This window comes from Arachis ipaensis, chromosome B5 (assembly GCF_059453495.1).
Source record: "Arachis ipaensis isolate K30076 ecotype BB chromosome B5, ASM5945349v1, whole genome shotgun sequence".
In the NCBI taxonomy this organism is placed as follows: domain Eukaryota; kingdom Viridiplantae; phylum Streptophyta; class Magnoliopsida; order Fabales; family Fabaceae; genus Arachis; species Arachis ipaensis.
The window spans coordinates 3201795-3215912 of NC_142440.1; the positions used below are offsets into that span (position 1 = coordinate 3201795).

Genomic DNA, 14118 nt, shown 5'->3' on the forward strand with positions numbered 1-14118 from the left:
ATCACAGCACACCATCACACCTTAGACATTTTCTCTCCTCAGTAGTAACTTGATTCGCTTTCTTATTCATTTATTCAAAACTTATCCATTATTCATCTTATTTTATAATGATGATAAGATTATCAAAATTACAAATATACATTAGATAAATAATTAGTTTACATGGATTTTATAGTTTTGGAATTGTGAATGTGAAAAAATCTTTTAGTTAATTAGTTAATATTAACTGATTTTTATTAGGAAAAGTCTAGGGGCCAGCAATTTTGTTGAATTTTGGCCAACATGTAGCTAACAGAAAAAGGTGAGTCATTGGATGAAATCTCACACCAATAGATCATCATTGATGACTATCAATTACAAAAATTGCTGGCCCCTAGCATTGCTCTTTTTATTATTTCTAGTGTTATATAACAACTATCTTCTGTTAATTCAATACAAGAAGACGAAGATGTTCAAATCATATAAATTTCAAATGTTGAAAATAGAAAAGAAAATCAGCACTTGTCATTTTATTTTATCCTTCTCATGCAATAGCCATACACTGGAGGAAACTAGCAAGAAACAGAGTGAAACAGAGTCAAAATTGTCATAAATAATAAAATAATATAATAATTAACATATAAAAAAGACCCTCCATGGCTTCCTTCTTTTTAATTTGCATCAAAATTTCACACTAATAATGCACCACCAGCACCACCGCTAGCCGCCATTAAAAACTTTAACAGCACTGACATGTCTCCACCACACTCGCCACTCTCCGCTGCCACCATCATCTTCATCCTCCTGGTCATCCCGGCGGCCACAACCACCACCTCAGCCTCCACCAACTTCAAAACCGAAAAATACACCTGGGGCCCCTTTGACGCCTCCTACAACGACAAATTCTCCGTCATCAACGGCAACATCAACTTCGGCGCCCTCCAGGTCACACCGGAGAGCGTCGGCGACGTCAGCCTCAACAACATCTCCGGCAGAGTCTTCAACGAAGAACCCTTCACTCTCTGGACCGACGATTCCACACTCTTCTCCTTCAACACCTCCTTCCTCGTCAACGTTTTCCGCGTCAACAACGCCATCCCCGGCGAAGGCATCACGTTCCTCATTGCGCCGAATCTCACCCTTCCTAACAACAGCTACGGCGGTTTTCTCGGCCTTACAAACGCCACCACCGACGGCAGCTCCGACAACAAGATCGTCGCCGTTGAGCTCGACACCGTGAAACAGGCCTACGATCCAGACAACAACCACATCGGTCTGAACATCAACTCCGTCAATTCCACCGTCACCGTTCCACTGTCCAAATTCGGTTACGAGATCTCACCAAACGGTACAGCGTTCTACGTGATCTGGATCGACTACGACGGTTCACGCAGGGTCATAAACGTCTTTATGGCTCCCCAGGCCGATAAAAACGATCCAATAGTGGCAAAACCGTCAAAACCGGTGTTGAATTCGACACTAGATCTTCGAGATTTGGTTAGCCAGAAATCCTTTTTCGGATTCTCAGCTTCAACAGGGAAAACCATTGAATTGAACTGCGTCTTGAGATGGAACGTATCAATAGAAACCCTTCCAAAGAAAAGTAGCGGTAATGGGAAGAACAAAGGGATCTCGATTGGGCTTGGTGTGGGCGTTCCTATAGTGGTTATCGGTGTTGGTGGTGTAGGTGTGTTCCTGTGGTGCTGCGTGTTGAGGAAAAAGAGTGATAATGGTTCGAATTCTGAAATTATGGGCGCGCTTAAGAGCTTGCCTGGAACACCGAGGGAGTTTAAGTTTCAAGAATTGAAGAAGGCTACGAATAATTTTGATGAGAAGAACAATAAACTTGGACAGGGTGGGTTTGGTGTGGTTTATAGAGGAACTCTTCCAATGGAGAAGCTTCAAGTGGCCGTTAAGATGTTCTCTAGGGACAAGATGAAGAGCACTGATGATTTCTTGGCTGAACTTACAATCATCAATAGGCTCCGCCACAAGCACCTTGTCAAGTTACTTGGTATGTTTCTAATTTAATTTCTTACTTACTTGTTTATTAAATTACTGCTTTAATGATAATAATAATCTAGCAGTCACTGTCAGGAATAAGAACAAGTTAGATCGAATTTGACAGTGTTAGGATCTAGATTCGTTATTGTTTTGATTATGACGATGGTGATGATGATCAAGGGATCGGACTAGGAATATTTGAGACCTAGAGAGTGATCCATGGTGTCGTGTCGAATTGATTAGCGGCCATGATTGATGTGTAGTTGCATTTAGTGCAAGTACATATATTCGCTGACAATTTTGACCATCTAATAATAGAATGGTTGGTGATGGTGTCATAATTAAAATTACGAGTTTCTCCTTCCTTGTGCCTTCTTTTCCAGCTTTCCTTTTAATAGAAAAAAATTGGTTTAAATGGTAGATGTTTTATTCTTTAAGTAAGGTGTAAAGCTATATTTTTTTAAAATAAAAAATGAAAAAATATTGTTGAGAGAACTAGTCTTACTATTTTTTATATGAATATTTTCCCTCAAGTAGGTCGTGTAAAGAATAGCTAAAAAAAGAGATAATGATGAAACATAGTTGCACAAGGCCAAAATCTAATTAGTTCAAAAATTTTCATCCATCCCCTTTAGTTAGAATTGACCTTCTTGGAAGCTTGATCAACATATATCTTCAGATTTGGTATCCTTATTTTGTCCTTTTTTTTTCTTCCCTTTTCATTGGTTCCACTAAGGCACTAATTGTCTTTTGAAAGTGACCTTGTATTCCTTATGTACTTAGTCAATATCAACCCTTACCATAGAGCCAAAAAATTTTTGTTACCAAATTTCATTATTATAATGATAAATGACCCCTCTTTTGCGTGTATATGTAGAATTTATCTAATTATTATATGAATTTAATTTTAATGCATTATAAGTGGAAAGTAATTTTATACGTGCGTCCAATTACGTAACGTCATATCAGTAAAAATAACTATTTTTCACATTAATCGCGTAAATAATCATTCAAAAGAACAATGTGATTGCACGACGGTGTAAAACGCTTAATACTATCAGTGGATCAAAATTAAACTCTTATTATATTATAAAATTAAAATGTGACTTTCACTTTGATTAATATAATGATATGTATACTTCATTCGTCAATAAGAAATAATAGGGAAATTTTGAATAAACACATAAAATAAGTCACCAACATTTTTGGTCAAATTATATTGTCAATACGAGTTTATGACATTCATGACAATGTCAAAACTTCCTGCCGGCTAGCTAGCTTCCCATAAGGCCATAAGCCATTATTTTATTGGAAAAACTCCTCAAGTCTTATTATAGCAAGAGTAAATTCTAAGGTCGTTAAGTCACCCAAAAAAAAAAAAAAATCTAAGGTCGTTATCTTCTTATCGTAATACATATCAATTTTGCTTATCTTGACTTACAAGCAATTACCAATTAATTAGGTGTAGTAGTAGTAGTAGTATATAACTATATATAATACTAAGCATATCTGTCTATATATGTGGTCAAGGTCAACGGCATTAGTTTATCAGCAGTTAGCACCATATTAATGTTTCTATTTAGATGATTGACTTTGTTAATCTAAAATTTAATTATTCAGGATGGTGCCACAAGAACGGGGTGTTACTCTTAGTGTACGAATACATGCCTAATGGAAGCTTAGACAACCACATTTTCTTTGAAGAAGGAACAAGCAAAACCCCATTAAGTTGGCATCTAAGATATAAGATCATATCAGGGGTGGCTTCTGCATTGAACTATCTACACAACGAGTATGATCAAAAAGTAATCCACAGAGATCTTAAAGCAAGTAATATAATGCTAGACTCCGACTTCAATGCACGGTTAGGCGACTTTGGTTTGGCCCGCGCAATTGAAAACGAAAAAACATCATACGCGGAGCTAGAAGGAGTGCCAGGAACAATGGGCTACATTGCCCCAGAGTGCTTCCACACGGGCAAGGCCACGCGCGAATCCGATGTGTATGGATTTGGCGCGGTCTTGCTGGAGGTGGTGTGTGGACAGAGGCCATGGACAAAGAATTTGGACTATCAGTTTCTTGTGGATTGGGTTTGGCATTTGCACCGCGAGAGACGGATACTAGAGGCAGTGGATCCAAGGCTAGAGAATGAGTTTGAGGCTGAAGAAGCAGAGAGGGTGTTGAAATTGGGGTTAGCATGCTCTCATCCCATTGCAAGTGAGAGGCCTAAGATGCAGACAATTGTTCAGATCATATCAGGGTCAGTTCCTGTTCCTCATGTTTCACCCTTCAAGCCATCTTTTGTGTGGCCTGCTGTGGATCTTGGAAGCTTTGCAAGTGATCTCACATCACTAGCAAACACTGAGTACACTCCAATTAACACACATTCCTCTATGAATCTTGAGTTCTCAAGTAACAGTTCCTTTGTCTAATAATGTGGCCTCTTTTTTCTAAAAATAGATTTTGCTTCAGTCCTGTTTGTTCACACATCCAAATCAATTTTCGCCCCTTGAAAATGTGGAAGAAGTTCAATTCAGACTTTTTCCACTTCTTTGTTTTGATTTGACTTGATTGATAAGTAATTAAGTATATATTCTTTAATACATAGTCCTTTTTTTTCTCTTTTCCCTCTAATTTTTATTTGAAAGGAAAGAAATTGGGGAACTCTGTGTATGTATGTATGTATGTAAATTTTGATGAAATATGTTGATTCAGCTTTTGATTTTTGTACTCTTTAAAAGGATAAACTAGTATTATCTCAAAATCCCCACAATTAATCATAAGAACATTCACTTCCGTGCACAAATATAGAATTGATGATTATAGAAGTATCAATGCTAATACAAACCAGGGCTTCCCCCTATTGATAAAAAAGTTGCTTAATTATTTGGCAAACAATGGCCTTAATAACTCAAGGGCTTCATTAGTGCGCATCTTGTTGGACATTCTTAGCTTTCTCTAATCTTCATGAAAAAAAGGATGATAAATGCATTTGTGATCATGGTCTACCAATTCTTTTGGGGTCTCAATATTTCCATTCCTAGATGCTAACATAAATGTGGCAATTGACCACCGAGTTTTTGCTTCCTTGCATTGTACCCTGTGCTTCACATTGCAAAACCTTCCATTGCTGTCACTATTCCTTTTGTTACATGCTGTCAGTGAAAAAAAAATTAATACAATCGTATACATTGATTTATGAATAGTCTAAATTTCCATGGTCACCACTATTAACTAACAGAACAGTTCATAAATATCTATTTTATAAACTGAAGTCCAATTAGAGAAGTGGTTGACTATACTACTACTACTTCTCATAACAGTTTTGATTTAGTTGTACTAATTAATACTTTAATAGTGACTAATTCAAAGATAATTTTATACATTGATTACATGAAGATAATTTTTGGCATCATCACTATAATAAACAATTCAATTCCTCTCTCAAATCTCAAAAAATTGTTTAACTATAAATATGCATGTAATTTTTTTTTAAAAAAATTATTCGAATCCAACTTTTTACTGATATACTAGGAAGAAATAATTAAGAGTCTGTTTGGAAAATGATAAAAGCTACCTTTTTTTGTTTTTAAATTTTAAAAAGTTACATTAATATTATTTAATACAATTTAAAAAAAATACTTTTAACTTTTCAAAAAATTATTTAAAAAATTTTTTAAAAATAAAAAAATATAATTTGTCTTTTTTTTAAAAGTTATTTTATTACTCTTATTTATTGAAAATTTAAATATAAAATAATTTATTTATAAATTATTTTTAATATAAATTTTTATATTTTAATTTTTTTTAAAAGAGCATAATTAAATTGTTTTGTCAATCTGTGTCTTAGTTGATCTCGTTACATAGAGCTGGGTTTGGTTCATATATGGATGAAGATATAGACACAAATACATAAACATTGAAGACATATACATAAGAAGACACAAAATATTCATTTTGTTTGGTAACTATGCACAAAATAAAATATAAATTGTAGATGTCAATATTATTCATATCTCCAAAAAAAAAATCACTACCATCACCATCAGTGGCGGATCTACGCGGGGGCCTAAGGTGGTCATGGTCTCCCCAAAATTTTAAAAAAAAATAGTAAATAGTAATAATTAATAATATTAAATTTATTTTTATATATAATATTAAAAAAATATAAGTTACAAAATTTTATAAATTAAAATAATTAAAAACTGTACTATGTATTAGATATTTGAATTATTATTGCTCTTGTTAACAAATAGTCCATTCTAATAATTAATAAAAATGGTTCTATTATACTAGTCCAAACCCATACTATTAATTAAAGTAACACTAGTACATTTTTCAAATATTTGTTTCAAACCATGGAGGCATCAGCCCCACTTTTCTTTCTCTTTTAGTGGTTTCCAAACTTTTGGTCTTCTACTCTTCTCATTCTAATTTTCTTTCCATACCAAAATAAGACATATGAAAAAAAACCATTGAAGAGAAGTGAACAGCAAAATATTAACCATTAAATGCACAACAAAGATTCAAAGAGGTATATTTCAATTTTTTTAAGTTAATAACAATGTCAAGTATTATTTATATTATTTATTTAAAATAATTAATTTATTTTTTTTATAATGGACAGTGTTCAAAGATTGAAGTGAGGACAAAACTCAATAGAATTATTTTTGGATGAGACTTGGAACAAAAAAATAATCAGGTAAATCAATAACTTTATTTTTGATTATTATATATTTGTGTTTCTAAAATTATTTGTTATTGCTCAATAGATTTAATATTTTTTTTAAAGAAAATAATATATATGCAATTATTTTTGTTTTTTTTTTTTGTTAGATAGTTCAAGTTAAGTTAAAAATGTCAAAGATGAAAATAATTCACTCATTTTTCAAGAGAAAAGAGAGAATATATGATGAACAAAATTCAGCTTCAGATTCTTTGAGTAATGTTCAAAATATTATTGAATAACCCGTGACACAACTTGTTGAGCAAGATTAAAAAATATCAAAATCTTAAAGTATGTAGTCGAACATTGACTTTTATATAATATAATTACTTTTTTGATATATATGTTACAAATCATATTTTGTTAATTTTTTATTATATTTTATATTTAATTGGCCCCCTCTTATGAAATTTCTGGTTCCGCCACTGATCACCACCATTAAGAATAGAAATGAAAAAATTTATATTTTAGTCTTTATATCTTAATGTCTCAATAAAATAAAATAGTAGTACACAAATTTTATATATTTATGTATTAATGTGTACTATTTTATATTTCTTTTTATTTTATGTATTTAAAAACCAAACATAAAATATAAAAATATAAGTGTGAGTGTCACTCTCAAAATTTGGTAGAAACACTCACTAAACAAACACCGTCTGAGAGCAGAAGAATTATTCAACACTTGAAGACCACACACCATAAGGACCCTGAATCTGTGTGCAATTTGCACATTGCACACAGCTTGTGGGGGTGAAGTTATATATATGTGTTGATCCTCAACTGACATAGCCAGTTGTTGAAATCAGTCCCCACTACTTCTACTGCATGCTTCTATGCATAGAGATTCCACCATCTTTTGTCCTATTCTTACTGCCGTCCCATGAATCGCTTTCCCCCATATGCCTATGGAACCTCAACTAACATAGCCAGGCAAGACTAGATGAGTGTCTTAAATATGTCTCCAACATTTTTATATTGCTCCATTTTTCATTCCATTATTCACGGATATTTTAAAAATTATATCTTAAAAATATGGTAAAAAAAATTAATTTATATTATGAAATAAAAAAAAAATTCTTGCCATTATTTGCCTACAAAAGGAAACAAAATCAACCAATTCCATTTAAAATATTTTAAGAGTATTTTTATTGTTAATAATTTTAGAGGATATTTTTATAATAATTTGATCATTTAAATTTTTTTTAATAATTTAGTAATTTACTCTAAAAAAAATAGAAAAAACCTCCCTTTATACGAATATAAACTCTTTTGCTAATTTTCTTTCAACATATCAATACACAATTTTAAGGGTAAATTACGTTAATAAAATGATGATAGAAAAATATTAAAAAATAAAATAATAAAAAATAATAAGTTTTATTTAATGGCGGCTAAATTTTATTTTTAATTTTGAAATAAAATTTTAAATATCTATGTCTAGGTAAATTTTAATATTTTATATGCTAAGTTGCTAGATTTAGTTTTTTTTTTTATTATTATGGTATTGTTAAGTTGTTTTGCTGGCTGGCTATGGATATCATAGAGACCATGCGTTGCATGCTAAGTACCATGATCATTTTGCTAATTATGGTCATGAAAGAAAAAAATTGGTATATATTGTTAATTATAAAGATAATGCATCCCCATAAATCTTGGCAGGATTACTTTGTCAATATTATTCAGGGTTGGATTGTACTTGCATTGTATCACTTTAAAACTACATGATTAAATTATAGAATTAGCCATTAATAATTATATTTATTGAATAAAGCTACTTAGTATGTTGCATTCTTTAAATACAATTTTTTTTCATTCTATCTATCTGAGGCAAAGAAAAATTTTTCATAATAATAGAGAAACAATAATTATTTATTTATTACATCTAATATTATTTATTTATTTCAAAAATAATTAATTAGTTAAATTATACTAAAATACTAAGTGTATTTTAAATTAAGCTATTAAAATTGATTATCAGAATAAAATATATATTGAAATATAAAATATATATTAAAAAATAAATTAAATTATATATATATATTTACATATAAATATATAATAATTAATTTTAATATATAAATAATATTTTTTAATACAATAACGGTCTTTTAGCTCAATAATGTGGAATGGAAGTATTTAACAAGTCGAATATATATATATATATATATATATATATATATATATATATATATATATATATATATGAATATTTTAGTATGATTATTTAATAGTAATTATAATAACTATAGTAATTTAATAGTAATTATAATAACTATAATAATTTAAAAAATATTGTTAAAGATTAAATTTTTTTATTATTAAACAATATTTTTTAAAAAATATTACTAAAATTTAAAAAAATTCTTTTAATTTTAACCAACCAAGTCCATCTCTATCTACGTATAAAAAAGGAAAAGTATAGGTACTAATATATTATCTATTAATTTATTGTCAATAATAATTAATTATTATATTTTAAACACATATATAAAGAGATATATCCAAAAAATATATTTAGAAAGATATTTCTATTAAATATAGCCATAAAAAAATCATTTTTATTAGACACATTTACGAAGACACTTCTATTAAATACAATTATAAATAAGAGTTGATAAAAATTTACAAAAATACTGTTGGTAACATAGCGTAATCGAGAAAGGAATCAGCAACGTGCAAAGAAGTGTGTATAGAAGGTTCACATTGCATAGTAATCCCTATATATATATACCAGTGCACCCACTAGATGGACATGAGGCATAGGAAGATGGGGTATAGAATCTATTATATATCTCTAATTTTAAGGTTAAAATGTGCCACATGTTACTTCCTCATTACAATTGAAATAAAATTTTTTCTTCTAAAATCAAAGAACTCTCCTCTCTTCTCTCTTTCTTTCTCTATCTCTCTCATTTTTTCACTCACTCTATCTCTCTTATATATCATTATCAATGACTAATTACGAATTTGACAATCAAAATATACAACATAACATTCTCTAATTGTATTTAAATTAAATTAAAATTAAAATTGAAATACTAAAATTAAAATATAGCTATATTATATATTATATTTATATATCTATTATATATTACTAATTTTAAGGCCAAAATGTGCCATATGTCACTCTCTCATTACAATTGAAATCAAATCTTTTCCTTTAAAATTAAAAAACTCTCCCCTCTTCTCTCTTCCTTTCTCTATCTCTCTCATTCCTTCACTCACTCTATTTCTCTTATATATCATTATCATTATTAATGACTAATTATGAATTTGACAATCAAAATATACAATATAACATTCTCTAATTGTATTTAAATTAAATTAAAATACTAAAATTGAAACATAGCTATATTTTATATTATATTTATATATTACTAACTAATTTAATAACTAAAATGTGTCATACGACACTCTCTTATTAAAATTTAGAGAAAATATTTTTCTCTAAAATTAGTAAACATCCTTCTTATATTTTCTTATCTACCTCTCTTTTTTTCTATTTCTCTCTATCCTTCCTACTCTATATATAATTTATAATTTATATTTTATATTAGTAATTTGACAAATCAAAATTTGTCACTAGATATTTTCATTATAATTAAAATAAAAAATTTTCTTAACTTCCAAAATTAACAAACTCCTTCTCTCATTCTTCTTCTTTATCTTTCTCTCTCTTTTCTCTCATTCTCTATTTTTTTTCTACTTTTATGTTCTACAAAAAATAAAATTAACAACATAATATAATTTAAATAAAAAATATTATTATATACATATATTTTATTTAAATTTAAATTTTTACTGCTTATCTTACTGCTTATCTTTTTAATATATGTTTTTACTTTTTTCTTTTAAATATTTATTACATATAATTTTAAAAAAATACTAATGTTGTGATTAAAAGTTAGAATCAAGATTCAATTGTTTTAAAAAAAATGAGTTAATTTTATAACTATAAATATAAATTTTTTTATATTAATATCTAATTATATTTTTATATATATAGAAAAAATATTATTTTTAAATAACAAGTATAAAAATTAATTATTTCTATTTGTGCAACAAACTTAATACCTAATCAAATATAAAAATATACACGTTAAATTCTTTTAAATTTTAGATAACGAATGTTAAAATTAAGTAAAAAAATTAAACTCTTTCATTTGAAAATAATAACTAAAAAATTTATTATTTAATTTTGTTTAAGATTATGGTCTTTTTAGCCGACGAGGACTTTTGTCCCTTAATACCATTTTATAAAAATAGTTTAATATTATAAATTTTTCGTGTCATAATCTATAATACCAGGACTTACGTAATTTTAAATGACTTATATTCCCGTAATAGTATTACGGGTAAAAATACTAGTTAATATTCTAAATATATACAAGAGACATCATCAACGTGTAAAAAAGGCTGTGTTAATAGGTGTGTAATCGATAGTGGGAGGTGTGACTTGTGAGTGTATTATTATTCGCAATGGGATGAGAGCACGCCAGCCCTAATTTCAGCATCATCTCTACTACTTCACCCACATAATTATTCCTAAGTCGAGGATCCACTGCATCCAGTAAGCTTCCTTCACGATACAGGTACCAAACCCAATCCACCAACAAGTTGTATCCCTCAATCCTTGCCCATGCTCGCTCACCACACACCACTTCAAGCAACACAGCCTGTATGCAAGCACTCCCCTTGTGCCCGCCACTCCTTCCAACTCTGCGTACGAGGTTCTCTCATTCTCAATTGCGCGTGCCAAACCAAAGTCACCTAGGCGTGCATTGAAATCAGAGTCGAGCATTATGTTACTCGCTTTCAGATATCTATGAACTACTATTTGATCGTACTCGTTGTGGAGATAATTTGCCGAAACTACCCCTAACCTTATCTTGTATCTCAGTTGCCAACTCAGAGGTGTTTGGTTGCTCCCATCATTATAGAAAATGTTTACACTAAGAGCAATACCCCCTTCTTGTGACACCATCCTGAAACTTATTACGTTTAAGCCTGTTATTATTGATAGAAATGTATACAAAGAGTGCTAGTGGCCAGAAATTTTTGTGTTTTGTAATTATTAATTGGTTATCAATAGTGTTTTTAATGGTGTGAGATTACATTAAATAGTAAAAGATCACTAACTTTTCTTTTAATGATTAAATATTGACCACAAAACACAAAAATTACTGAGCCCTAGACTTTCTCGTATATATAACTAGATTAGATTAGGCTGAAAGTATTGAAGAATAATGTTGAAGCTTCATTCACCAATCATCTGCCAACACGTACAAGGCATACAAAAGTACTCTGTCTCACTTATTAATAATGTATCATACACCTGCATTGGCTTCTCCACCAAGGGCCCATCCTTATGAGGTTGTTTTGCCATGTACACGTCGATCACCTTCTTTACCCCGTCGTACTCCACCCACACCACGTACAAACTCCCTGAATCATTGTTGTTACTCGGTGCAATCTGAAATCCGAATTGCGAAAGCGAAAAGGTAAGGTTGGACCTTACACTGTTGATGTCAAGCCCTACGTGGTTGTCGTCGGGGTCGAAATCCTGCTTCACGGTATCAAATTCTATTGCTACGATCTGGTTGGAGGGGTCGCCGTCGTTGAGGTTGTTAGTGAGACCTAAGTACTGGCCATAGCTGTTTGGTGGAATTGGAACCGAGTAAGAAGGGGCAATAACAAAGGCCATGCCTTCGCCGGCGGGAGTGACGTTGTTAACACGAACCATGCTGAAGAGAAAGGAAGTATTGAAGGAAGCCACTCTTCCCTTTGAAGCGTTTCGCCATAGGTTGAAGGATCTGGTGAAGAAGATCCCATCGGATTTGTTGGTGAGTTGGCCGACGGGGATGTTGCCGGAGCTGTATGGAGTGAGTTGAAGGGATAGGGAACCACCAGATGAGTAATTGATCCATGCCACGGGTATGGGATATATGATGTTACTGATTTCTTTTGAGGAATTGGAAGGTCCAAAAATGAGTTGGTTTTGGGAAGTCACCGCCTTCAACATGATGAATAGAGGTAAGATAGGAATGGCAGTGGTGGCGCCGCTAAGGGAGAGCCACGGTGGTGGAGCCATGTGATCTCCCAGATTAAGTATAGCCTCAGCAAACAAACGCGTATGTTGGGTTTAGACTTTAAGTATTTTTTTGGTTATTTTTTTAACAACTTTCTTCAAATTTAAAGGAGAGAATGTAATATATAACGACGATCATATAATTTGAATTAATATTTGATCTGAATATGTTAGATAAATATTTTATTTTATGAGAAAGTCTAGAGATCTGACCCGCTCGATTCAATCCTATATGTATGGTAAAATCAACGTGATTCCTACTTTAAGCATTAGATCTCATATCTCAATTAAGAGGAATCATGGAAAGAACAGGTTCAAAATCGCAATCAATTCCTTTTTCAATTTCCGCGTGCCATAAATGACCTACGAATAGGAAGAATCCTAGAACAAAATGAGAAGTAGTTAACCAACTTCTAGGAGAAACATAATTGACTGCATTGATCTCGGTAGCTACACCACCCACAAAATTTAAAGAACCTAAAGGAGCATGAGTCATATATTTCGCGGAACGACGTTCTTGCCTAGGCTGTATGTCTTTTTTAAGTCTACTCAAGTCCAAACCATTGGGACCTCTTAGAGGTTCTAACCAGGGAGCACGTAGATCTCAAAAACGCATAGTTTCTCCCCCAAAAATTACTTCTCCGGTCGGGGAACGCATTAAATATTTACCTAAACCGGTAGGTCCCTGAGCGGATCCTACATTAGCCCCAAGACGTTGGTCTCTAACTAGAAAAGTAAATGCTTGAGCTTGAAAAGCTTCTGGACCAGTGGGCCCGTAAAATTCACTCGGATAAGCGGTATTAAGATTAGCTCGGTTAATAATATCAGCCCAGGTGTTAATTACACGACCTTGACTATCAACTATAGATTAGTTGAAATTGAAACCATTTAAATTGAAAGCCATAGTGCTAATACCTAACGCGGTAAACCAGATACCTACTACAGGCCAAGCAGCTAGGAAGAAATGTAAAGAACGAGAATTGTTGAAACTAGCATATTGGAAGATCAATCGTCCAAAATAACCATGAGCAGCCACAATATTATAGGTTTCTTCCTTTTGATCGAATCTAGTAACCTTCATTAGCAGATTCATTTTCTGTGGTTTCCTTAATCAAACTAGAAGTTACCAAGGAAACTCCCCATTCATTAGATAGAGAAGATCACCAAGATTTCGTGATGCGCTGCCGAACTTATTCCAATTCAATAAGAGATCTCAATATTATGCCTTGAAGAGGACTCGAACCTCCACGCTCTTTAGCACGAGATTTTGAGTCTCGCGTGTCTACCATTTCACCATCAAGGCATCTTGAAAGTGAAT

General features: G+C 31.5%; 1 protein-coding gene, 1 non-coding gene and 2 pseudogenes across 2 annotated transcripts; 1 reads left to right on the forward strand and 3 right to left on the reverse strand.

Annotated features, from left to right (window-relative positions):
* Positions 1-466: 466 nt before the first annotated feature.
* Positions 467-4703, forward strand: LOC107642486 (putative L-type lectin-domain containing receptor kinase S.5). Its single transcript, XM_016345864.3, has 2 exons — positions 467-1993; positions 3604-4703. The coding sequence occupies exons 1-2, from the start codon at positions 733-735 to the stop codon at positions 4413-4415; spliced, it is 2073 nt and encodes a 690-aa protein (XP_016201350.1). The 5' UTR covers positions 467-732; the 3' UTR covers positions 4416-4703.
* Positions 4704-4866: 163 nt separating this feature from the next.
* LOC148563219 (2-oxoglutarate-dependent dioxygenase DAO-like) lies at positions 4867-7835 on the reverse strand (annotated as a pseudogene).
* Positions 7836-11133: 3298 nt separating this feature from the next.
* LOC148563220 (putative L-type lectin-domain containing receptor kinase S.5) lies at positions 11134-12814 on the reverse strand (annotated as a pseudogene).
* A 1208-nt stretch (positions 12815-14022) lies between these two features.
* Positions 14023-14103, reverse strand: TRNAL-CAA (transfer RNA leucine (anticodon CAA)). Its single transcript has one exon. It is a non-coding gene; the product is annotated as a tRNA-Leu (tRNA).
* Positions 14104-14118: the final 15 nt, after the last annotated feature.

Coding starts and splice junctions, on each gene's coding strand:
- LOC107642486 (XM_016345864.3), top strand. CDS start 733: ATGTCTCCACCACACTCGCCACTCTCCGCTGCCACCATCATCTTCATC. Junction 1,994..3,603: donor GCACCTTGTCAAGTTACTTG/GTATGTTTCTAA, acceptor TTAATTATTCAG/GATGGTGCCACAAGAACGGG.